Source organism: Phallusia mammillata, chromosome 8 (genome assembly GCF_965637545.1).
Source record: "Phallusia mammillata chromosome 8, kaPhaMamm4.hap1.1, whole genome shotgun sequence".
Taxonomy (NCBI): Eukaryota; Metazoa; Chordata; class Ascidiacea; order Phlebobranchia; family Ascidiidae; genus Phallusia; species Phallusia mammillata.
The window spans coordinates 8,965,096-8,990,479 of NC_137259.1; the positions used below are offsets into that span (position 1 = coordinate 8,965,096).

Consider the following 25,384-nt stretch of genomic DNA (forward strand, 5'->3'; position numbering starts at 1 on the left):
CCTGGGTGTTTTCGGCAACGACAGATACGTTATACGCGACGTGTAATGCAGGCATCAGTTTGGTTATTTCACTGATTAATAACTTCTCCGTTTCCGTTTTGCACTAAGCACTCTTTGCATCGCGCCCAGCAGTATCCTTGGCCCGAAACATTTGTTGATTTTTGCACCCGTGTCGGGCTGAACAGTGCACAACCAAATTTCACGATCTATTTTATTCGTGACAATCATGAAAACATTTCAATAGTGGAATCGATAAACTCTCGAAGTTCAGCAACTCGGGCAAACACACCTGCAATTGTAGTGTCGCAACTTGCTTCACCAAAGCTGACGATGCCCATATGATACCAACGATTGTTGACATAACAGTTAAGTGGACCACCACTGTCGCCCTGCACAAAACAAAACAACATTTATGCGTATTTCATGCTAATATTTTAGGCCTACACAAGTAATTTCATGATGTGTTTTAATTCGTGTCGGAACAAACACACATTCACTAAACTTGTAAACAGAACTTGTTCGATCATAGGGTCAGTTACAGCTGTTAATGTTATGTGGTTCAGATTTGAAGATTTAATTATGTTTTCAACCAGGAAGCAATATACATTGCAGGCGCCCATTCCGTCGCCACCAGCACACTGCATATCACTAGTTGTATCCAAGTTTGCTTGTTGGTAGAGATCGAAACATTCCTGATCGCTCAGAAGCGGCAGTGGAGCTTGCTGCAGGATATTAGTTCCTTGGTTTCCACCTAAATCGTAGCGTGTTTCAAATAATGTTTTTTATGAAATTTTTTCTACTTTGGCTGTACGGTTTTCACTAAGCACTAGTTGTAGTTACAAGGCTAAAAACATCAGTTAGGGTAAGATCGTTACCTAACTGTTTTGAAACTGTTAAACTTTAAAATCAAACTAGTTTCTACAAACTATAATAGTTTTTGCCATGGGATAATTTTTTACCTTCCGCTGTTACTCCCCAACCAGTAACCACACATTGCATTCCTGGTGGGAAGGACCATCCTTCATGCGCTTCACATGCCAAGGACACATAGTCGTTTAATACTGCTGGTTCCTTCATTTTTACCATTGCTGGAAACAACTGTAGTTGTAATTTTTGCGCAACCATTTTAAATTTTTAGCAGCTGTTTAATCACAGAAAAAGAGTTTTGTTCAAAACACTGCTCAAGTGGAAATAATGCAAAACAATACTTACCAACATCGTGGCTGCGGTCAGGATTATCATAAGACGGATGTACAAATTTAGCAACAATGTCAATTTTCTGAAGGGAAGGTTCATTCAAGTTCTTATTGTGCATTCCAAGAGCTACTTGATCAGATCCGTAAGTTCCAATGCTGCATGAACAAACACCAATAAACCTACTTCTGTTGCTTACTAAACGACGCAACATCGACCAGTGTCGTTGCCAAAAAATATGGAACATCCGCTACAGCACAAATAACTACGCTGTTATATTAAATGTCAGGAAAGTTCTTACAAAATAAGGTCGGAGCAGTGTGCTGCTGTTACGACCCATTGGGCTTGAACTAAAGTTCCACCACAGTAAGCCAATCCGTAAGAGCCTTGAAGCGAAACCTACAAACAGTTTGGGAATTGTTCTTTGTTTGTTTGTTTGTTTGTTGAACATTGGTACAAACCAGGAGTCGAACCGGAACTGAACCCGCGAACCGGTTTGAGCGGTTAATTTCATTAAACCCGAACCGAACCCGAACCGCCAATTAAGATTTTCTAAAAACCCGAACCGGAGTTGAACCCCATATTTTGTTTGGCGTTGGACCCGAACCGGAACCGAACCAGTAAAAAATGCAGTCTGGCTAAATTCTTTTGGAGTTTGATAAGGCCAGGTAGATGATGGGTAGAATTAAATTGAAACGAATAAAAACTTGAACAGGTTTTAACACCGCAAACCGGATAATTTGCCCAAACCGGAACAAAACCCGAACCCGAAAATATACATTTTTAAAAACCTGAACCGAACCCGAACCCTTATGACAAGCGGTTCGACTCCCTGGTACAAACCAAAGTCTACACATAAAACAGATTTTGGTACAAACCTGCCACGGCCAACTGTGTGGTACAGCGGTTTCGCCGTTAACCACCCGTATCGGCTGTTGGTAAGAAACAGCTGCACCCTGAGCTTCGTAGTCGAGGCCAGTTATTTGAGGCTTGACTACTGGATTTCCACAATTGCTGTCATCCTGGCTACCAGCTGAAAGATAAATTTGCCGAGTCCTTGTATGCCTTGTCAAACTTAGCAGAAATACATTTATCCTGTTTAAAACTACCTACTATACAAACTCTGTAAACTTGTATACCAATTATTTTGTTTAATTACACAACATAATCCCAAAAGTCGTATACAAACGTGGAAAACTTCCAGATGGTGGATTGTTTGTTTGTCCGGCAGTAGTAGTTGGTGGCGCAGTTGCTGCAGTGGAGGTGGTAGGTGGCGCTGTGTTTTGAGCGGTTGTTGATGATCCAATGATGGTGGTAGATGGTGGAACAGTATTGGATACGGTGGTTGTTGGTGGGTTGGTTGGCACGACTTGGATATGCAACAATTGTTTTTGTGTTGTCGTTTTGTTTTGTAAAAGAATTGTTACAAATTTTTTTGGGGGCCTGTTTTTATTCCAGACTTACTTTCTGTAAAGCGCAAACAATACCTACCGTTTCCTTTTGCAGTATACTTCAAGCTGAAACCAGCCCCACGTGGTCCAGCAAATATGTCAGATCCAGTCATGAAAGAAATAGTCATTTCTGAAGCAGGCATTGTAACTACTTGTCCTGGGTCATTGCAAAATACCTCTGAAAATTGAGAAAATATGCAACTTGCAAAGTTACTTTTATACCTGAATTATTATTTAACCAAACAGTTCTTATCCAGAATTGAGGGTATTAGCTTGGAAGGTTTGTGTTACTCCCATCATAGTGAGAAAATTCAAATACAACAAAATTCACTGACGTCCCATGGCAGCCATGTTGTCATCGTTGTACAACACGATGTAATCGTCACATCCATTCACGTCCAAGTCCATATCAATAAACGTGATCTCATAACTGGTAGCCCCCGGGACGCGCAACTTCCAGCTGTTAGATGCGGAAGAAGTATACCCGTTTGGATATCCGGTGCTGCTAATTACCCCTGTCGATGCGTGTATCGTCTCGGAATAGTCTGCAATATGAAATAAATGGTAAAATACGAAAATGTTTAGATTCAGAAAGCCTACACTTTAGCGGACTAAACTGAATATTACACTTATGTGCAAATTATAGTTGCGGTGAAAATTGAAAATCATTAGGCAAAACATACCATCAACATTCTTCGGCATCTGTGGAGCCGCAATTGAATGCGAAACCAAACAAAACGACAATGCTAGGAGGCAAATCATACTGCTACAACAGAAAAGGCTTACTAAATGATTTCAGGTAGTTGTTTCAGGTAATATAATAGTTTACTCAAACAACACCGTCAGCAGTTTAAGCACAAACACCCATGGCGTGAGATTTTGCACAGATGGTGGTGAACAAATTTGATGTTCTATTTTGAGCGAGGGTAACATAGCAAAACTACTTGCAGGTTCGCAATATATAATATTGTTGCAACCATTGCAAAATTTTGTTTGTCAGCGTGCTGAAAACGCTGATTACGTCTTACGTAAGGGTTGAATTAAAGTTGATCAGTGCGATAAAGGCAGTTTAAGTACTACATAAGTACTATCATACAAACTAGTCATGGTAGAATTGAACCTGTAATCGTCTAAAAGCCCGTCAATTTAAAAAAAATGCGAAACAACTTCAAAAAGCTTGCAAACGTGTTTGGTCTTAAGCTGCCATTACTAAAATATTAAGTAGGTATTAACAAAGGATGTAGAACCATGCACGTACTTACGTTATAGCCTAACAAAAAACGTTAATTTTGACATGTATGGTTTATATTTTGGCAAAAAAACACTAAAAACTGACAACTATAGGTCAGTAAACTAGCAGGGATGAAAATTTGCAGTGGACATTGTTACAAATGCTATGTTTGTTTCGGTTGGGAGGCAACGCTTCTCTATCTATCTTTTAGGTAGTCCAATGCGTACTACGATAATTTTCTAGTCTTATTTGTAATTTTCACCACGATAATTTTCAAGTCTTATTTAAAAAATTTAAAAGAATTTGTTTCACATGAACCCCACTCTCTTTCCCTAACACGAGTGGTTAGTTTTTCAGGGCCCCTCGATTGGTACAGTTCCACGCTAACACCTTATAATACGGTGAAGGCCTATATAGCTACATGTGTGTTCAATCATTATCCACCAGTTGTGCCCTTCTTTGCGCTTCATAACGTTTTAACGTTGCGCAGGTATTTCCGGCCTTGGTGAATGTTATAGTGCTGTTTTGTCGATATGTTTACTGATTGAAATAAACCGATCCCATTATCTCATGTATAGCACAACGGCAATGGTATGTACTATCACGATGTGTGTTCTGTACCCTTTCTTCCAACAAGGTTTCTTTTTCTGTTAAATTTCATCCTCTTTCTCTATCACGTGTGGTTAGATTAGATGACCGACGTAATCAGCGTTTGATCCCTACAGGTGTCTTATAAGGGTGTGCCACTTTTCCGACTGGAATCAATGAACTTTAGTCGCTCCACTGCACATCTGACGCAACGGTTACGAGCTAAAATCTTCTAGCATGGCGGAAACTTCCAGTGGACGATAGATTTCTCTTTGCTGTGTAACCTTCTTTAAAATGGTAATAATTGGTTGTTACTAACTAACCTAAAAACTGTTCTTTCCCTCACCGGTCACGTCCTGGGAATTTTTATTTTATTTTATCGTTCTTGTGGACAATGTGCAACCTGTTATTAAAAGCACAACAGGCAGTGTTGGAATTTATTTCAGTTACTTTCGTAAAAATAACACAAGTATTGTTTAATTGCAGAATCACAATTCAATGTCATAAAACTAATAAAACGACATTCTAGTTTAAGGAAAACTAAAGCATTGACATAAAAACGGATGATTTTGACCTGATTGAAACCAACCATAAAACAATGCAGTTTGTTCAGACAGTGTCTATAATGTACTTGCACTTTATGAGCATATAACCTCTTCACACTGAAGACCTGCATCTTTTTCATCACTTCTAACTTCAATACGGTCACCACCCACATATCAGTACATGCCATCAATATTTACATTCCTAGGCTTTTTAATTTTCTCGATATTTTTGATGATCATGTCATGGAGGGTGGACTAAAAATTCCAAAAATTAAAATGCTGTAAAAAGATTAGGAATTTATCACTCACATAGTGGTTACGGAGTTCGGCAGTCATTAATCGTATGCTGAGGAGTTGTTTCTCATCAATTTCAGAAACAAACTGACGATAGTCACCAACATGGGGATATTTGGCAATTTTGGAAACAATTTGGCCTCTAAACAATAATAATAATAAATTACTTAGTTTTCAAATCTGATAAAATGTTAGTCAAGTCCTAAAACCAAAACACAGCACAGTTTAGTAACTACTGCTCTATTCTTTTATCATTACAAATCACTTTATTATATGGTTTTTGTACAAGTTACAAACCATGTTGAATATTATGTACAAGTTGACACACCAGTACCAATTATCGTTAAACAACCAAGTTAAAATGGAACAATCGCCTGTGACAATGTGAATTTTTACAAAATAAGGTATTTTTTATTCTTTGGATATATATAAGTTAAAGTGTTTTTGTTAGTTTAACTTAGTTTTTCTCAAAACTAAGTCTGTTGACATCCATTGCATGCAAACACAATTCCAACTCCATGAGTTGTTGAACTGTCTTTTAGGTCTGCAAATGATTATTTAGTAACAGTCCAAGACCTAAAAAGGTTAGGAAACACTGGTTTAATTTTAGTCTAAAGCTTTGCAGAAATGTCGAAGCGCTTCAAAACATACTTGTCAAGTATTTTTAACATGTACCAAATACAAAACATTCATCAGCCTTATTTAAAAACATTGAATAAATTTCATTTATTACCCAAATCATAAATTCTCATTTAGTTTAATTTAGTAGATGTTTTGCACAATCATGCACCCAGTGGTTCGATCCAAACTTTTTGTCAGTCGGTTCTATTACAATAGTCATATTTTTCTGCCGGTTCTGTTACAAAAAGTTCTTTGACAGTACACATTAATACTAACCGGTTCGCTGATCTCATAAAATTTCGTGAGACAGTTCTATAGAACCGGTGTGAACCGGCTGAATCCCAACACTGCATGCACCTCTTTATTACCTCACCTTGTAAAAAAGTACTTGGAAATTTGGTCAAGGTATGATGCAGTTTCACTTTCAACTTGCCTCAATTCTGACAGTGTTTCTTCCTGATCATGGTATAAAATAAAAATATTTGACAGATCCAATCTTATGCAATAAAAACTAATTTCACATTTGATGAAAGCTGTAAATATGAACTCATCAAAATAACTTAAACTCATAAAAACTGCCATCGTGCCTGTTATCAACAAAAACTGTAAAAAATATGGAACTTGTACCTGTATGGAAACACCAAAGTTGTTGCCATCTTCAATTTTAGGAATAAGCAATGTTACCCACATTCTCACAGTATTGCATTTCTCTATCAGTGTTAAAATATCTGGTTTCACTATGTTGACCAGTTTTAATATGTGATCATTGCAGGGAACCAGTCCATTTGGAAAGACCATCACTTTTGAACCTGTCAATAGAATCTGGTAAATGTCATTGAAGAAACAAAAGACCTTTTTAACATTTTTAGATGACACAATACACATGTGATTTAAACATTTTATCACCACAACAAGCCTTTGTAGATTCAAGTTCTTCAACGCTGGGTGAAATCTTTCTTTTCTTTGATTGGTTTCCTTCACCAGCTTCATTGTGATTTGCGAAACTTGGTACATCTGGTACTGGAAGATTGATAGGCTTCATAATGGAAGACATGTTTAACTGCATGCAGTCCTCCTGTTTAAAGGTTCAACCAAAATTCGGATTACTATTTCAGCTAAAATCCAACTTGCAAATATATTGAAAAGTTTAGTATTATAGTTGTGACAAGCATGAGGCAGAACTGTGTTTTGCTTTACCACAGTTGTGGCGCCATTTTATATCGCTGGTATCACCTTAACCCTATTTTAATGATCAGACCAAAAGATAGATATGTTCTTGACCAGCCTAGCTTATTTCGGAAAGGAGCAAGTTTAGCAACTAATTCCAAATAAAAGACCAAGACACAAGTTTTGCCCAAAACCAGGGCTGACCAGTTGGGTAAGTTCGGTTGCAAATCTTAATTTGAGCATGACAGAAAGTTACTCCACCCGAAAAGCTCCAGCATACCACAGGTTGAGAACCACTGCTTTACCCTTAATATTTAGTTATCGAATTTTTATGAGAACAATTAAAACAAAAAAATAAGTTGTCAACTTTTATTTTTTAAACATATTGAAGTGCCTTCATTTTTAACAAAATCAATACAAGAGGTATATATATAATGATTTCTTGCATCATAGTGTACACTTATTTATAAAATATGCGAATGATTGTGCTATGTTTAATTATTTTAAGAATAAATTCATTTTTTTTAAATTATTATTTTTTTTAAATTAATATTTAAATATTTTAAGAATTAATTGGAAGTCCTAATCATAATATTATGAGCAAAAGGTATAAACATAAAGATACATACGCTAGGTACACCTAAATTACTTTTAATAGTATATCTAGTTCGATGCATTTTCTTGGAAAAAAATCTTTGACCAATTCCTCAGCTTCTTTTGTGATACTTTCCTTAAATAAATCCACCTACCAAAGAAAAGAATTTCAGAATTTTAACACAAAACCAGTTTGACCCAAAAAGACAAGTGCTTTTGTTTAACCGAAATATTGTTCTGAATGAAGATACATTTTTAGTTTTACCAACCGATATTCCATTCATTCTCAACTTATTTTGCCCTTTGTGTTTGTCATTGTCCACACCTATTTGTTGACGAACCAGGAAAATTCCTTTTCCCTAGTAGGCTATTATCAAATGATTGATTAGGCTTTTATGGCAATGTACTTAACATGTTGCAAGTTGCAACTGCTTAGTGATTTGACTCATTGGTATATCTATTCACAAAACATGCTGTGAGTTCTTTTCATAACTTAGTTGTTTGTCATTTTACCACACAATCTCATAGGGTATGCTGTAAAATGTCTCTGAGTGTGAGGTGATTTGGAAAAAAGTTAGGACAACTGCTTTTTTTAACATATACAAAGCCAAACTATAGTGTTGTATATTTAGCACATAAACCTCACCTTTTGTTTTACTTCTTTATCTTTGATGTCCAAATTCATTTTTTGAACAAATTGCATAAAATTACTAATTATTATATATGTTAAAAAGAAACTAAAAAGACACATTTTTATACAATGTAAAGGATGTTTAACAAAGAAAACTGGGGACATTTTCACAAAGTTGTTTGCCATTTAAATTAGGCTATACAGCTAATCTGGTTAAACAAATCATGGCGATTTGTGGAAATAATGTTCTGGTTTATTACATAAAAAAGCTTGGCAAGTTGGGTAAGAGAGAAGGAGATTCATATATGTATGCACGTATCATAAACAAATAGTAAATGTGACACCTTTTTTACGTGTATTTTTCATTTCAACTTGCCCCCTAGCGTGCACTGGCCACTGGGCACATTACTTTCTTCCTTCGCTCCCGAAAGAGCAATTTTTATTGTGTGTTGTCATTAAACAAAAAAAATTCAGACTGTCGGCATTCTCGAGAAACAAATTTTAAATTTCTTGTTTCTCAAGAAACAATAAAGTTGAGAAATAGAGGAACCTTAGTGTATGCAGAATGCTCCAATCACAAGAGGGTTTAAAATATAATAGATATTAACCTAAAAACTGCAGCTAGTGCAATAAGTCCTAGAAATTATTAATAAAAAAATGTTTTCCAATAAACTTAAAAATATTTGTCATAACGTTTGAAAAATTGAAAGTACCAAGAAAGTTAAGCAACAACTACAACTGTTACTGCATGGGAGTGACCAATAGCAACAGATACAGAGTTAGTGCAGACTACCAAGTATGAAATGGTTTGTACGATATGGAATTTAATTGTTTGCCAAACTATATGATGAACTAATCAACATGTAATTATGTAACTAAGCTTGTATACGTTTACTTTAAGCTAGGGGTGTCCAACATGTGGCACGCGGAGCATTTGTAAATGGCACACGAGGTTTTGCTACATTCAGAGGGTAAACATTAGGACTTAGGTCACTCAATTAATATTTTTGTATTTATTGTTTATGGCCTATATTCTCACTTAAGCAAAGATTATCGTGCAGTGATAAAGATCCACAACCCACTAATAAAAGTAAAACATAAGTCCTGTTGCAAACTTTTTGTATTTTTGTCGCACAAACAGAAGGTTTCTGGAGTACCATAAACAAGTTTACTCCCATTTGATGACGTTTTTTCTAAACATTTAAAAGGGTTCAACATATTGGCCAAATATTTGGATTAAGCCCAAACCGTTTAAGACAAGATTATTGGCACGCGAGTATATTTTAAAACCAAAAATGGCACGGCGGTGTTTTCGAGTTGGACACCTCTGCTTGAAGCTTTGTCGTACAAAAAGGCAATAGGCAAATATTTTTTTTCTTGTAGTACAGATGCAAGTATCCAAAACCAACATATGCCATGTAGCAAACCAAACGATAAGAAATTTATCTTAAATTCTACGCAAACTAACACAATGCGACAGAAAATCATCAGAAATAAGAATCGTTCAATCCAAGAGCCGCAACATAATGAAAAAGCCTACATGCTTCATCCAAAACCGAAAGGCATGTTTCCAATTAACCACTGGAGGCGGTGTATTTTTTTACCCAAATAATTCCCATTTGCACGACTAGCCTACACGATGCTTACTACAAAGAGATCATTAAACATTTATTGCTTACGATCACGAACAAAGATTTTGGGATTATGTTTTATACTTGTTGGATAAAGAACTCCTATTTAAACCGAATAGTCTAATTATAATTATCTTTACATTTGCCCTGAATGTTTTCATGTTAGGGAATTTTCCAAATATCTTGTGGTTATTTAGTTTGGAACAAAAAATTGAAGTAATCACTTTGGTGCGATTTTTACAAGTATAAAGAGGCGTCAGGCGTGTCATTTTTCACTATTTTATTATTTGACCAAAAATTATTCAGCCAGTCGTAAAAATCTCTAGGGCAGGGGTTCTTAACCTGGGGTGCACGCACCCCCAAGGGGTGCGAGAACTGTTCCTAGGGGGTGCGGGGGTGCTGAATCATTAAGGTTGGTTATGTCTATTCTATTTAAGCAATTACAGAAGGGGGAGCGAAAATTAGTTAGTGATATGAAAGGGGGTGCGAAAATTGGTTGGTGATTTGAAAGGGGTGCAGCAAGGAAAAAAGGTTAAGAACCACTGCTCGAACCGGAACTGAACCCGAACCCGCAAACCGGTTTCAGCGGTTAATTTCAATAAACCCGAACCGAACCTGAACCGCTAATTACGATTTTCTAACAACCTCAACTGGATTTGAACCCCATATTTTGTTTGGCGTTGGACCCGAACCGGAATCGAACCAGTAAAAAATGCAGTCTGTTTTATATTTTGTGATTTTTTTCAAAACAGCGCACTGAACAAAACATGAGATAACACTTATAGGGCGTGTCAAAAATAACAGTGCACGGGCAAAATTCTTTTGGAGTTTGATAAGGCCAGGTAGAATGGGTAGAATTAAATTAAAACGAATACAAATTTAAACCGGTTTAAAAACCGCTAACCGGTTCGGACCGGATGATTTGCCCAAACCGGAACAAAACCCGAGCCCGAAAATATAGGCTACATTTTTAAAAACCGGAACCGAACCCGAACCCATAAAAACAAAACCAGGTGAACCCGAACCGAACCTGATTATATTTCAACGAGGCACGTCAGAGCACATTGAAACAGAAATCACCAATAATTAGGTTGGAATTGCAAACCAAATACTTTGTTTTATGCCTAAAATATGTGTAGTTTGTGTGTCTTGTTTCCGATCCTTGTCCAAAAATGTACGAACTTCATGGCAGTCCAAAATTTGCTAAACATTGATAGGTTTGTAAGATAGCGCAAACAGCACTGTCGCTCATTTAAAAAGACAGTTCTGTAAATGTCCTTGTGTTGCGTATTTTTTCGCATTGTTTGCACATAATAGGCGTACAAAAAAGTCTGACGCATCGCTATTAGGTGATAATAATTGTTTCCAGCCCCCACAAAATCCATTTGGGGTAGTTTTGAAAATCAAATATTTAGCCAAACAGTTTTATTTACGTCACGGCGGACAGTATTTACATTTTAACATATACATATTTACGGTCGCAGGTTGTGCACCCTTGATCTGAGCCACCTTCCAGACCTAATTTTCAACATAAAGACATGAGATGCAACGCTTTGTTCATCGCACCGGGACGATATGCACGTCACAAGCGAAACCAACTAGCTTTTCGTGTTTTTCCTTGAAAGGACCGCCAAGGCATCAAGCGAACAAATGTTGTTCATTGCCTGGTGTGCAAATGTGACTCATCTTGTCTACAGGGTTGAATGAACATCGAGATCATTGTTATGCGCAATTTTGCATAACCAGCTAAAATCCCGCAATCAATTTATTCTTTCTGAAAGACATATGCAGGCTAAGGACCGCGAGCCCTCGGTATAATGGCAAAGGGACCGTTTTGAAAAAAATAATGAAAAAGTTTTTTTTTTTCACGGGGTTCGAACCCAGGACTCTCCCGGGGACGAATCCCGATCAGGGTTTTTATGTCTGTTTATGGGTTAGGCGCGCCGGACCATTCGGCCAAGTTCCTGCCCATAATGAAAAAGTTTAAGAACCACTGCCTTAAGGTTTTACGATGGCGCCTCTACTGGTAGCAACTGAAGATGTGAAACACGCCACTATCCGGAAACATTTTTGGATGTATTTGCGCTTCCTAGCAAATCACTCCAGGGGGTTAAAGTAGAAAACCTGGTATCCGGGAGTACCGGAAAATTTTAGTCTTGGAAAAGATTGGAAGCTAAGTTGGTGTAATCCTCTGCTCTAGAAAGCGATGCATATATTTTTTGTGAACATTAAAAGTCCTATTATATTTCTTGGGACATGATCGCGGTTTGTTTTCTTTGACATCACCGGTCACACAAAAACATGCACTTAGTTTCTATTTGCTAACTTTAAACGAACCTTATTATTTGCTTGTCTTACCACCATAGAAACTATATAATTCCTTATACATGTGCCAATAAATGCAGCCGGATAAAAGTTTGTTCCCCTGTATTTTCAAGCTCAATTCCAAGATTCAATCGATAAGAGTCGTATAAACATTGGCGTGACGTTTGATTAATCTACATCCGTGTGTAACTGTCGACCGATGGGTGTGTTCGGCTTCCCGCACTTTTGAAATCACAATAAAAAACCAAGATTGGGCGCATAAAACTGTGCTTCGAGTTGATTTGTGATTCTTTGTGACGCAAAGCCTTATTGTACCGAGTATGTATTTAAACCGCACTTTCTTCTACTAGTTGGTTGAAAAAAAATTCTTTGTGGATTTCGATATTGCCCAATCAGGTTAAGAAGCTATATAAACACCTGCTTGGAAGAGCACGGTATTCGGAACGAGTTTTCCGGTAAAGGTGAAAAGGCGTGTTCTATAGTGGTAACACGCGATGGAGACGATAACTGTATTTCGCCTGGTCCTTCTGCTACTTGTGTTCAGGTTGGTTTATTGTTTTGTTTTTTCTTGTTTGTTTAATTTGCTTGTGCTTTAAAAATGTTGTGACGATTGTTGCAGAGAAATTAAAGCCGCATCAACACAAAAAGGTGAGTCTTGTTACACTTTCTACTAGTTATCTTTTAATATCGGGTGGTACTTAAAATGGGTTACTGGATCTTTTGTAGTTGATTAGTAAAACTAATAGAAATGTAGTTGATTAGTAGAACAAGTACAACTAAAATTAGTGAAACAACCTTCAAATCTGAGAATTTGAAACAAAAATAATCGCTCAATATACAAAGTTTCGTTCTAAATAAAATTAACAATAGCGTTTAGCAAGTGTTAAAAATGTATCACGAAATCGCCCCAAAAACACGATTAAAAGTAAATAAAGTGCAAGAACGCGTTAATTTTGTCATGAAATGTTGAGAATTCGAGGGACTATTTGTAGCTACATATTTATTGTTTAAACATGGGATGAAACCAGGTTTTGAATTGTGTGTTTTGGGTCCCTTTATTGCAATGTTCCTTATCAATCATTGCTTTATCAAAGGCGCGAATTTCGCTTTACCCCCAATAATAAAATACGTGGTTTTTGTTATTCAAACCTAAATCTTAAAAAAAGTATGATTGGTTTGGCTACAGGGGCGAAAAAATTTGTAATTTTGGGTGTCCAATAATATTTTTTTGTAGATTTAGGGTCCAAAAATATTTTTTGCAATTAGGGGTCAAAAAAAGTAAATTTAAGAATTAAACAATATTAGTTATTGTCACCTCCGCACTACAAAGTGTTACTTTTAATGTTACAAACTATTGCGTGATGAATATAGTTAAACCACACAAAAACGTTAAAACTTATAGTTCCGATCACTTCACACCTGTAAGTTTCTTGCGCGAACACAAACATCGTGTGTTTCACGATCTTTCAACAAGCAAAGAAAAACAACACTGACCTGCATTTCACCTTGTACCGGACAGTCTCGTAATCAATGCGAAGGAAGGACCTGTCAGATTGATTGAGCGTTGGCGATTTTCCTTACCTGTTGTTTTACGCGACAATATTGATGCGGTCAAAGCAAACCCTTGCGCGTGAAATCGGCCGAGTTGTTCTCGTTTGTGATGATTAGGATTGCGAAAACCGGATGGCAACTACTGATGTAGCCAACTTTGCCGGTCAAATTTAAGTTTGTGGGTATTTTCGGGTCGATAAAGCCTAACGTTTTCATTTGAGATGTAGATATGCATCAATACCAAATAAAATAGGGAAATCAACAACAAATGCGCTTTTTAGTTGTTAGGAGGATGTTTGATGTATTGGTGAAACGGGCGACTTCGAACTTGCCCAATGGTAAATTTTAAGGCTTTGATTAAAATCACCTGAATTTTAATCCATCTTTGACTCAACTTCTATTGTTGGGCTGTACGTGTGGTGCCCTGACAAAATGCTTTACGCACTTCCGGGTCCGTATTATTATTAATCCCTAGATCTAAAAGGCAATGCACACATCACATATTTATCAAGGAGTCGCATTCTATTAGCATTTGACCTTTGTCATATACTTAAGCACACAAAAATACAATACATATCCGTGTTTAAGTTTCTCACATCCGTATTTAAGTTAGCTTTGGTTCGTATTATTTGCGAATGGATTTGTCAGCATTCCACCAGGACTCGCCTTTGTGTAATTTTTGCGATGTTTTTTATGATGAATAACTTCTCACTTGTTCTCGCACCCGGATACCAATTCTCACACCACTAGTTTCCAATAAACAGTGAAAGCTTATAATCCTGTTATATGTCTGGCATGTAAATTGCTTAATAAAATAAACACAAATTATAACACGGTTGACAAACTTGTCACATCAATGAAGGAATCTTACATTTTTTCTATTCTATTCAGATATAAATACTTTTAGGAGACATGCTAATCCATAAATATTCGTGTAGAATGCGGATTTCCCGATGTCGGCTTAAACACAAGATCATCCTGTTTCAAAAACCAGATGGGAAGGGAAGAATGTCAATTTTCTTGTATTGACAATTTTGTTTTCGAGGATGGAACGACCCAACTTCCATCGTACACCTGTATCAATGGAGTGTGGTATCCACCGCTTCAGCAACACAATTGCATAAGTAGGAAAGATTTTCTTTTTGTTCGATGGGCAAAAAAACTTGAGCAAATTTATAAATCATAGTACGCCAGACCTATTGAAGGTGTTATACCGAACCAGTTGATCCCAGCTACTCATCTATGACTGTCTTTACAAAAAAACTCACAATATCTAAGTTAGTTATTCTGCACTTCTACACAACTTGTTCTTCTAATAACCTACTTCGATAGGCCTATATACCCACAATTAACTGTTTAAATAAAAGAATAAACATGAAAAGTGTAATTCGTAAAAAAAACTAATGTAATTTATATATTCATGCTTAAGTGGTTGATTGTTTTCTTTGTTAACCCCATTTTTAACCTAATAGATTAAAGAGACATCAGCCAAACACATGGCATTTGTGTATCAACGGGCAGTTTGCACAACATAGCTTAACCAGTGTGCTATAACAATGCCACGCACTCTACAAACGTTGTGCCCCAGCGACTTTCCGTTGTTTTGAATGTTGACAAAGGCTCGCAAATTATAGTTTTGTGTTCTTTTAAATAGGTGTTGCCGATGAGACCCCAGCTCACATAGACAATATTCCTAATTCGTTTTTTCCAGGTAAGTTATCACACAATCATTTGCTGGGATTGATAGCGCAAGACGCAAATAAAAAATTCGTCTTTTTTATAAACAACTGCGGCTGAAAATCACTTCATTTAATTTGTTTAGCGTTTATCTTAGTAATTTAATATGTATATTTCTAAAGCAAACTAGCATGCAAGCAAACTCATAATTTGAAATTTATCTTGAATCTATATTTTTTACAATTTGGTCCGAAGAAAAAACAGATGTGGAAGACGCACCAGTTTGTGCTTTGTGGGGTCAGACGCATTTCCGCACATACGATGGTTTAATCTACAACTTCGAAGGAAGATGTACTTACAAACTGACCGGTGATTGTGTGGACGATACATTCTCGATCCATGTCACCAACGACAAAGAGTAACGTTGCATCCATTTTGTAGTAGCCTAATTTCAAACTGTTCTAAATAAATGATATTTTACAGATGTTCTGCGGCCGAAGAATGTGAATTATCTTTGACTATATTCTTTTCCGACCTTCAAATCACTTTGGAAAGCGTTGATGGCAAAATCACAGCCAGAACGGAAGATCAATCGATTGCAATTCCAAGCAAGGCCCATGGTCTGCTGTTTGAACAAGTAATATAAACTTTTTGTGCATTAATATGATGTACGAAGTTCCGATCATTATCGTTGATTTTTTTTCAGGCATCGCAATACGTGATCGTGAAAGGTGGTTTGGGATTCATGCTCATGTGGAATGGAAAGGATGCAGTCAAAATCGAGGTAGAAACTTAAATATAACTTATTATTAGTGAAAACTAAAACTACGACCTACACAAACAGATGTCATCGGATATGAGAAACAAAACATGTGGCTTGTGTGGAACAAGCAACGGCAATTCTGAGGACGACCTCCTTGACATTAACGACGTCGTACGCAAAACTGTTACACCATTCGCTACGTCATGGAGCATGCCGTCTGCTGAAGGAGGTTTACTTTAACATTTTACTTTAATTAAAGTGTATAAAAAGTGATTCAAATAACCTTCTTTCTGTTATGAAATGCCATACACGGTCAGCAACAAATATATATTATATTTAAGACACGTGTAACGATGTGAAAAATCAGTTCTGCAAATTTACGAGCGAGAGTCACCAAACCTTGTCTCAAGTCTACTGCAGCAAATTGTTAACGGGTCCAGAGTTCAGGCAATGTCGAGAGGTATACGTTGCATTAAATAACACAATCGTGATGTTTCTATAGTAGTTAAAAGGCGCACAACAAAACATGAAAGTTAATACACATATTTAAATGTAGATTGTGTCCGCAAACCCATATTATGAGGTTTGTGTAAAAGATCTCTGTCGTTGCGATGGAACTCCTACTTGCGCTTGTTCAACATTTGAAGCCTATTCCAGGGAATGTCATCGCTTGGGTGGAAAAGCCAATTGGAGAAGAGAAGGATTTTGTGGTACATAAAGTTCACTAATGTCAGCTGTATTGCGATTACCATTCGTCTCCAGCTTAACACGTTTATGTACACATCTACAGGTACCTCATGTCCCGCTGGCATGGTGTTCAACGATTGCGGTTCAGTTTGTCCCCGCACGTGCAAAAGCATGTCGTATAACTGTGAAGACAGCAGATGTATAGATGGATGTCACTGCCCAACAGACAAAGTTTTACACAATGGTTTATGCATAACGCGTGAATCATGTCCTTGTACCGCAAGGGGCAAATCATTTGATTCGGGAAAATCAGTAAAGCGTGACTGCAACCTCTGGTAAATATTTCGAAAGAAAATTACTGCATTGCTGTGAAATGTCAAAGCTTACAACCATAAATTTACTTGCAGCACTTGCAATGGTGGATTGTGGAATTGCACTGACAATGAATGTTCGGCAGTTTGTGTAGCTACGGGAGACCCACACTACAGAACATTTGACGGAAAACAATACACGTTCATGGGAGCATGCTCCTACGTTCTTGTGACAAACAGGTAGAGGTTTGCTATGACGTCATAAGCACAATTTACAAACCTGATATTCCAAATTTACTGTTACATTTTCTAAATACTCAGAAACAAAAGGTGTGATTTTGTTATGTTTTTTTTTCGCGTTTTGTGCCTTTCTAAAGTTTTATTTTTTAGAACAAACGAGGATGAATTCTACAGCATTGAAGCGGAAAATGTCGAATGCAACTTGCAAAGAAAGTCAAAACAAAGTTGCACAAAATCTATAACAATTCGATATCAGCAACGCGTTATTAATATGAAACGGAAATTTCAAACCTTTGTTAATGACAAACTGATCAACAACTTGCCTTATCGTTCTCGCGGCGTGGTCGTGAGAAAAGTGTCCAACGTGATGATGAAGGTATTTTACCTTTTTCTATTTCATTTTAGACTAAAATGGCATGTTGCCAAACCGATAATAAAACGTTGTATAAACACGTGATCAGTCTACCGGGATGTTACTTTTTTTGGTAGGTCACTCTGAGCAATGGACTGGTTGTTTTTTGGAATGGAATAAATCGTGTTTATGTTCATGCTCCACCCACTTTTATATCAAAAACGATGGGGTTGTGCGGAACTTTTAACAAAAATCAGCAAGATGACTTTTACACTAAACAAGGCGATGTAGAAACAAATGTTGTAGCCTTCGGTAACAAATGGAAAACTTCTTCTGCCTGTCCTAATGAAGAGGTAAATTTAATTAAAAGCTGAATCAATTTTTTTTTGTTTTTCTTTAACCATGCGTTTACAGGTAACTGGAGAAGAACATCATCCATGCTCCAGATTTCCACAGTTACGCCAACAAGCCGAAGCACAATGCCTAAAACTGAAATCCTCTGTGTTTTCATGTACGTATTCAATATCTGATTTCGTTTCACATATGAACTTAATTTGTTTAAATGTTTTGCCTTTGCAGCTTGTAACAGTGTGGTTGATGTGGAGGAACACTACGCAAAATGCCTGTTCGATTATTGTGCCGCGGATGCAGACGCAATTGAAACTGCTTGCAGTTCGTTTGCTGATTTTGCCACTGCTTGTGCTGATCAGGGAGTTGTCTTAAACTGGATGGAAACAATTTCTGAATGTGGTAAGTGAGTTTAGAACGTTTACCAAAAAATAGAAGTCCTGTTATGCAGTAGAAAAAAAATTGGTGTTAATTAAGATTTATATTAAAATAGATTTCATTCGCTTTACAGGGGATTTCCCTATAATGAAATAGGGCTGGGATTTTTTTCCGTTGACTTGACTTGACCCATGTGAAAATCATGGCCAACAAATTTTTATTTGTGTGTGAAACTGCTTGCGTTTACATAACATAATAAATTCATGAGTTGAAACATGTGATTTCACGAAATATGAAAATTTACTGCTGACAAATGTCTGGTGAAACTGAAACAAAACCACAGCCACAAAAGGATGCATGTAAAACTAGAGTATACAGGATTGCTTTGGTGCAAGTGACCATACAAGCTTTCAAACTATTTAGATTTAAAATTTTTTGTTTAGTATTCTCATAAATAGGTTTCAATATTTGCACAACAAAGCTAAAATAAATTAATTTAACTTTGCACTTTACTGCTTACTTCTGTGGTTTTAGCAATATCTTGTCCTGGCGACACTGTGTACCAACAATGTGGGTCAGCTTGCAAAGGTAGCTGTGACATCTCTCAAGAAGATGAAGCGTCATGTGTAGAAGTATGTGTTGAAGGATGCAGTTGTCCTGATGGTAAGTCAAAATTCTTTGGTTTGTACTTGGGGAATTAGTTCAGTAAGGTAATATTACTTTTTCCCTTTGATAACCTGATTTGCATAAAACTAGATGACCTTTTATCCTGCAGGATTGTTACTTGACTTTGATGGCGAATCCTGTGTGGAGAAATCAAACTGTAGTTGTCTTCGGGATGAAAAAACATATTATGCTGGAGATGTGGTGAAAGATGGTTGTCAGCTCTGGTAGGACCTGTTTGTGGCTTTTTTGGTTTAAAACTAGTTTGTAAAAAATAACAACTACAGGGAAGGGTACAATCAGGTGCTTTATTAATTGATATATTTTACAGCATGTGCGTTGATGGAAGTTGGACGTGTCAAAATGTGCCAGATTTATGCCAACCAAATCGAACTTGCCCAGATAACATGCATTGGGATGATTGTAGAAGTAGCTGTCCTTTGACATGTGAAAGTCTTGCTAGTGGTCTCGAAGTAAGTTTGGGCAAAAGTTAGCCATTAGCTGGTTCCAAATAACACATGGTAGTTGTGGTCAATACCTGTCTTAAATTCATAAAAAAAGTAGTTTTTGTTTTCTTTTTTTCAAACTTGTTGATTCAACTTTTTCACAAAAATTTACAAAAACAATCTTTTCCAATACATTTACAATAAAAACAGGGAAAATACTGAATAGGTTTGTAAAATAAGGTCATGTACTACCACATTTACCAGATAGTAACAGTTCAATTAAGAAACAAAAATGTATTAGGTTTAATTCCCAATGTTCCATTTGGCATGGCAAAACTAATGCAACGACACCAATACTTGGGGCTTAGCGAAATATAGAAGTACCTTTAAATCAGGGGTTCTTAAACTGGGGGGCGCGCCCCCCTAGGGGGGCGTGAAGGGTTTGTAAGGGGGGCGCAGCACATTATGGCAGCAAAGTTAACGCTTCATTAAGCAGCAAAGGAAACGCTTCATTACTATGAAATGGATGTCCAGTTGTACTATCTAAACTTTTTTCCACTGCGGGCCGAAAACGTTTATTCGCGCGTGCGGCATAGTTTACATGCCCTAGTGCCGTCTTCTCAAAATTAGCCCACGAGGCGAATTTTATAGGGGCGCCAAGATATGATCTTTTAGAAAACCCAATTAAAATTTATTAAATTGTATAGTTAGTCTTATCTTACAAGAAATGCTTGTATATTACGTCACAAGTAACACAATAAGCAATTGTTTGCGCACAATTAACACTTTTTGTTTTGTCTGTGACGTAATAAACTGGCTTTGGACCAATCCTGGGCGGTGCAATCCTATGAAAGTCGGTAATATTAATTTTGCATGTCGGAACAGTAAACTTTCGTAAGGAGTAGATTAATTTTTGACAGTAACAAAGTTATCAATACGTTTTGGCAAACCTAATAAATGGGATCGCGGGTCGTAGTTTGGTGACCCCTGTACAAAATTGTCGGCTGTATATTCTTTATTTGTTCTTAATTTCGCATCAGAGATTGCCTTGACTTTGAGTGAATCAACAATTTTTGGGCAACATATGCGTAGTTTATGCGAATACTGACAACGTGGTTCAGTGCGCGCGCAAAAAAAAACTTTCTTTCGCAGCTTATCAGTGTTGAAGTGGCTTTTTCTAACGATTGGAACTAACTTGACAGTAGCTTAAAGGCGGACATACGATGTATGTTGTTTTCAAAAAAACAACAAGACAAGCATTAGTGCTAACGTTTTTTTAGGGGGGCGTGAGAATAAATAAGTAGTGTCAAGTGGGGCGCGACCGAAAAAGTTTAAGAACCCCTGCTTTAAATGCAAGTATTGCATTCAAAATACCTTTCTAACTAAGATAATTTTAAATGTGAACATAGAGAATAAACTAATCTCCTACTAAAATCATGTAGAATAAAAAATATTATTTTTAGCGTATTTTTGCAATATCTGTACCTCAACATTGGAAAGTCATAGTACTTTTACATTATAATTGCTATAATGAAACCTTACTTATTGAGTTATAATGCACACACAAAGATTGGATAGACTAAACCAGTGGTTCCCAAACTTTTTTTGTTGCGACGCCCCTGGACAAGTTTTTCTGTACTTGCGACGCACCAGCAATCAAAAGTTAATGAGGAAACGTATTGTTAAAGTTGTGTTTATTGATACAACAACAAAAAGCCACGAAACGGAACTATTCTGCGATGCCCTTGGAAAAATGAAGCGACCCACCAGGGCGTCGCGACGCACAGTTTGAGAACCACTGGACTAAACCATTATAGACTAATCCTCAACAACTTACCATAAATTTAATTATTTTTAGTGCATTACTGATATTTGTGAAGCTGGTTGTGTGTGCGATGATGGGTTTGTTTGGAATGTTGATACATGCATTCCAGCAACATCTTGTGCATGTTACCATGGTGGAAAGAGTTATCACTCAGGAGACCAAGTTCAAATTGACTGCAACACATGGTATGACTTTTTTTGACTGCAACAGAATCAAGGGATAGACATTTTTGTGATTTATTATGTGTAACTAAATGAAATGCTATGGTCCAGAGTGACATTTCTGGAAATTTGTTTCCCTAAATACAGTTTTGTATTTATTTCTGTTACTTTTATGCACTTTGTAGTGTATGTGAGGGTCAGGCATGGAGCTGTGATGGTAAAGAATGTCCTGGAGAATGTACGGTGTTTGGTGATCCACATTACAAGACGTTTGACGGAAAGCGCTTTGACTTTCAGGTTTGAAGAACAACATTTCAGCAATGTGTTAAAACTATTGGACAGTTACCAAGTGTTTTACAATTTAGGGTGATTGTGACTATGTTTTGGTTCGGAATTCTGCTTTGAGTATTGAAAAGTTTAGTGTTATTGTTGAAAATATTCCATGTGGATCAAGTGGTGTAACATGCACCAAGAAAATAACATTCACCGTTGAAGGTAGCATTTGTAGATGTAATGCAGGTTTGAAATATATTCTAATTCCACACATTTGCAGAAAATGGAAAAGTTGACACTGTAAAACTTGTACGTGGTAAAACACTCAGTCAAGTGAAAGCAGAAAGTGCCAGATTTTCTGTTTGGAGTGCAGGAACTTGGATCTTTGTGGAAGACACATCTTTGGGAGTTTCTCTGAAATGGGACAAAGCTACAAGAATCTCTGTACTTCTTCAGCCACACCACAAAGCGCAGGTATCACTTTTTTTTTGTTTAAGATTAACGTGCACATCCCAAAGTTTTACATTGGTTACTTTACAGAAACTTTACAAATGTTTTTGTAAAGTTAGTTTGTGTGACTTTAGATATTAAATAGTGACATAATTATTGTTGTAACATAACATTTTACGAAAAAGGAATTGTTGGCACCACTTAACTATTATATATTCTTTTTTTTTTCTGAAACAAAATTTGTAGTTTGGACTTAAGCAATATCAATTTTGCTTGAAATTTCTGTAAACGTTTATTAGGTTGAAGGTTTGTGTGGGAACTACAATGGTGATGAAAATGATGATTTCCTCACTCCTGAAAGGGGACCACCAGAAAAACAAGCACATTTGTTTGGAAACTCATGGAGGGTAAGCTCTAAAATTAAATTCTCAAAAAAATGTACTTACCTGATTTTTTCAGGTGCATGCTTATTGCATCGATTCCTATGGGATGAATGATACTTGTTTACTTCATCCTGGTCGAAGAACATGGTCCGTAAAGAAATGTGCAGTGATCAAATCAGATACTTTTAAAGCTTGTCATTCAATAGAAGATCCCTTGAAATGGTATTAAAATCAAACTTTTAACCTAGTGCTGTACCAGCTTTTTGTAACCTTTTTATGTCATAGGTACCAGATGTGTGTATTTGATGCATGTGGATGTGACTCTGGTGGTGATTGTGAATGTGCCTGCACAGCCATTGCTGCCTATGCACAGGAGTGCAGTCGCCTTGGTGTTGCAATTTCTTGGAGGAAAGATGGAAATTGCCGTAAGAAAACACTTTGGAAAATTGTCTGTGAAAATTTATGTCCTTACAAGTCTTTTAAGCATTGTCTATTCAGAAACTACCTAAAGCAGAATCTGGTTAACCACCTACTTGTTAATCACATAATTCGTTTAAGTACATGGGAATCATGAAATTATTGCCTATCATTTGTCCAAAAATTGCTGCTTAATCGCATCATCTGGCTAGTTACATCATCTTGGTTAAGTTGGTAAAATTATTTATCTGGTCAACTGGACTTTTCTATATTTCCTTGTTGCTACTTTCAGCCATGCAATGTGGGGATTGCCCTTTGAAATACTCTTCATGTGCTTCTGCATGTCCAAAGACTTGCGACAACATAAACTATTACGATGAAGTTGAAGCTAATTGTACCCAGAGCTGTGTTGAAGGATGTGTTTGCCCAGAAGGAATGGTAATGTTCTTTGGATTGTGATGTGATATTTTGGTTAAAGTTACGTTGTTTTTGTAGGTTCTTGACCAAACAGGCTCATCATGTATTGAAGAAAGCCAATGCCAGTATTGTACTGAAATTGATGGCACTTTCTACAAAGAAGGTAGATTTGTTTGGTTCATTTTGTTGTTTAAAGTTCCTTAAACATAGAAACTAAATAAATTAATATTCAACAAGGACCAAACTGTTATTGCATTAAAATGAAAAAATTACACTAAAATAAAATTATATTTTTATGTAGGTCAACCAATACCATCTCTGTCCGATGAATGTCGCACTTGTTACTGCTCCAAACAAGCAATACACTGTCTTGGCCAACCTTGTGAGAATCCAACCACCACACCTTCCAGTACATCTGCACGAGTTACAACTTCATCTCCAGGCACCACACCTTCAATTGATACAACTCCTGCACAGGAAACATCTTCACCTGAAACCACAACTGTCGGAAAAACAACATCAACGATTGTTTCAACTTTTCCTTCAGGGTTTGTTTTGCTTTAGTATTTACGTTTTATACATAGCTTATTTATTGTTTTTTAACTGTTAGTTAAGCAACTGTCAAGTTACTAGATAACTTTTGCTTTATAGCTGCCTTAAAAATGGCTGGACTGGCTGGATGAACAGCTTTAGCCCAAATCTTGTTAATGGTGGTGATTTCGAAACTCTTGACCATTTGCGTCAATCATATGCATTTTGTTCTGCTGAGATGATTGCAGATGTTGAATGTCGGGTTGTAAATAGCCAAACAAAATCATCAGACACAAAAGAGGTGTGTATATGTTGTCACTACGTACCGTAATTTTCCGTGCATAATGCGCAAAATTTAATTAATTTATTGTCCTAAAATCTGGGGTGCGCGTTATGCATGGGTACAACAATTTTTGAAGAAAATCTTCCTCGAAATAAAGCTTGAAATCACACCTTTCTTCTTGTTTGTTGTCAATCACGCATCACATTCAGGCATCCTGCCCAACACACTTAGTCAGTAAAATTCGTAATTGACGACACATCGTTTGATGCGATGGTGCAATCCTTGATGGTGTGTTATTGTCAAATATTGTTTGTTTTTTAATCTCCATCGCAGACCGGATATCATATGGAGGCCGCCATTACAGTACTAGTTTAAAAATCGACACCTAGATGGCGCTAGATATTTCGAACTTGCGTGCGTATTATACATGGGAACAGGCTTTTTTTCAACATCGACATGCCATTTTTAGGGTGCGTATTATGCACGGGGACGCATTATGCACGGAAAATTACGGTACTAATCTTTCAAATCCTCGATCAACTTTCTAAAATATAATCCTTTTTTTTCATTTCATCATAAACATAACCAGTTCACGTTGTAAAACTACAGGTGATTTTTTTGTTAAAGTTTGTGCAGTGTGAAGGATTTCCTTGTTTGCATAAATTTATTGATTGTGTGAGGAATCCAACTGGCATTGATTATTGATGTTCCAACACAATGATGTATTACCTTTTCTGTTGATTGTTATGCATTCAAAAAAGAATTGATATATTTGTGTTTCTGAAAGTTTGCGGTTGCACTTAAAATAGGTTGTTAGCTGTGACAAGACTGGGTTAAGTTGTTACAATGACAAGCAAACTTCCTCACCTCCACTTTGTTTGGATTATGAAATTCGCTTTTATTGTGCTTGTTATGGTAAGTTGCCGTGTTTTTGCTGATGCAACACATTATTACTA

The 25,384-nt window shown here is 36.7% G+C and overlaps 4 protein-coding genes across 4 annotated transcripts; 2 read left to right on the plus strand and 2 right to left on the minus strand.

The window, feature by feature from the left end:
• Positions 1 to 222: 222 nt before the first annotated feature.
• Positions 223 to 3,117, minus strand: LOC145204527 (chymotrypsin B-like). Its single transcript, XM_080077118.1, has 9 exons — positions 2,981 to 3,117; positions 2,686 to 2,823; positions 2,384 to 2,563; positions 2,073 to 2,227; positions 1,496 to 1,593; positions 1,213 to 1,352; positions 960 to 1,088; positions 606 to 751; positions 223 to 389 (listed from the first exon to the last, which is right to left on the minus strand). Exons 1-9 carry the CDS (start codon positions 3,051 to 3,053, stop codon positions 225 to 227), a joined length of 1,224 nt encoding a protein of 407 aa, XP_079933244.1. The 5' UTR covers positions 3,054 to 3,117; the 3' UTR covers positions 223 to 224.
• Positions 3,118 to 4,887: 1,770 nt separating this feature from the next.
• Positions 4,888 to 8,438, minus strand: LOC145205061 (proteasome activator complex subunit 3-like). The gene is made up of 7 exons (XM_080077705.1): positions 8,332 to 8,438; positions 7,741 to 7,836; positions 6,831 to 6,999; positions 6,552 to 6,733; positions 6,298 to 6,380; positions 5,319 to 5,445; positions 4,888 to 5,264 (listed from the first exon to the last, which is right to left on the minus strand). Exons 1-7 carry the CDS (start codon positions 8,434 to 8,436, stop codon positions 5,184 to 5,186), a joined length of 843 nt encoding a protein of 280 aa, XP_079933831.1. The 5' UTR covers positions 8,437 to 8,438; the 3' UTR covers positions 4,888 to 5,183.
• A 6,379-nt stretch (positions 8,439 to 14,817) lies between these two features.
• On the plus strand, positions 14,818 to 18,227 carry LOC145204744 (von Willebrand factor-like). Its single transcript, XM_080077340.1, has 12 exons — positions 14,818 to 14,947; positions 15,478 to 15,534; positions 15,756 to 15,918; positions 15,984 to 16,137; positions 16,207 to 16,284; positions 16,345 to 16,492; positions 16,605 to 16,723; positions 16,820 to 16,973; positions 17,054 to 17,285; positions 17,358 to 17,501; positions 17,652 to 17,877; positions 17,991 to 18,227. The coding sequence occupies exons 1-12, from the start codon at positions 14,818 to 14,820 to the stop codon at positions 18,225 to 18,227; spliced, it is 1,842 nt and encodes a 613-aa protein (XP_079933466.1).
• A 28-nt stretch (positions 18,228 to 18,255) lies between these two features.
• LOC145204745 (von Willebrand factor-like) lies at positions 18,256 to 21,977 on the plus strand. Its single transcript, XM_080077341.1, has 7 exons — positions 18,256 to 18,364; positions 18,433 to 18,603; positions 19,114 to 19,242; positions 19,355 to 19,469; positions 19,574 to 19,715; positions 21,547 to 21,698; positions 21,860 to 21,977. The coding sequence occupies exons 1-7, from the start codon at positions 18,256 to 18,258 to the stop codon at positions 21,975 to 21,977; spliced, it is 936 nt and encodes a 311-aa protein (XP_079933467.1).
• The last annotated feature ends 3,407 nt before the right edge of the window (positions 21,978 to 25,384 follow it).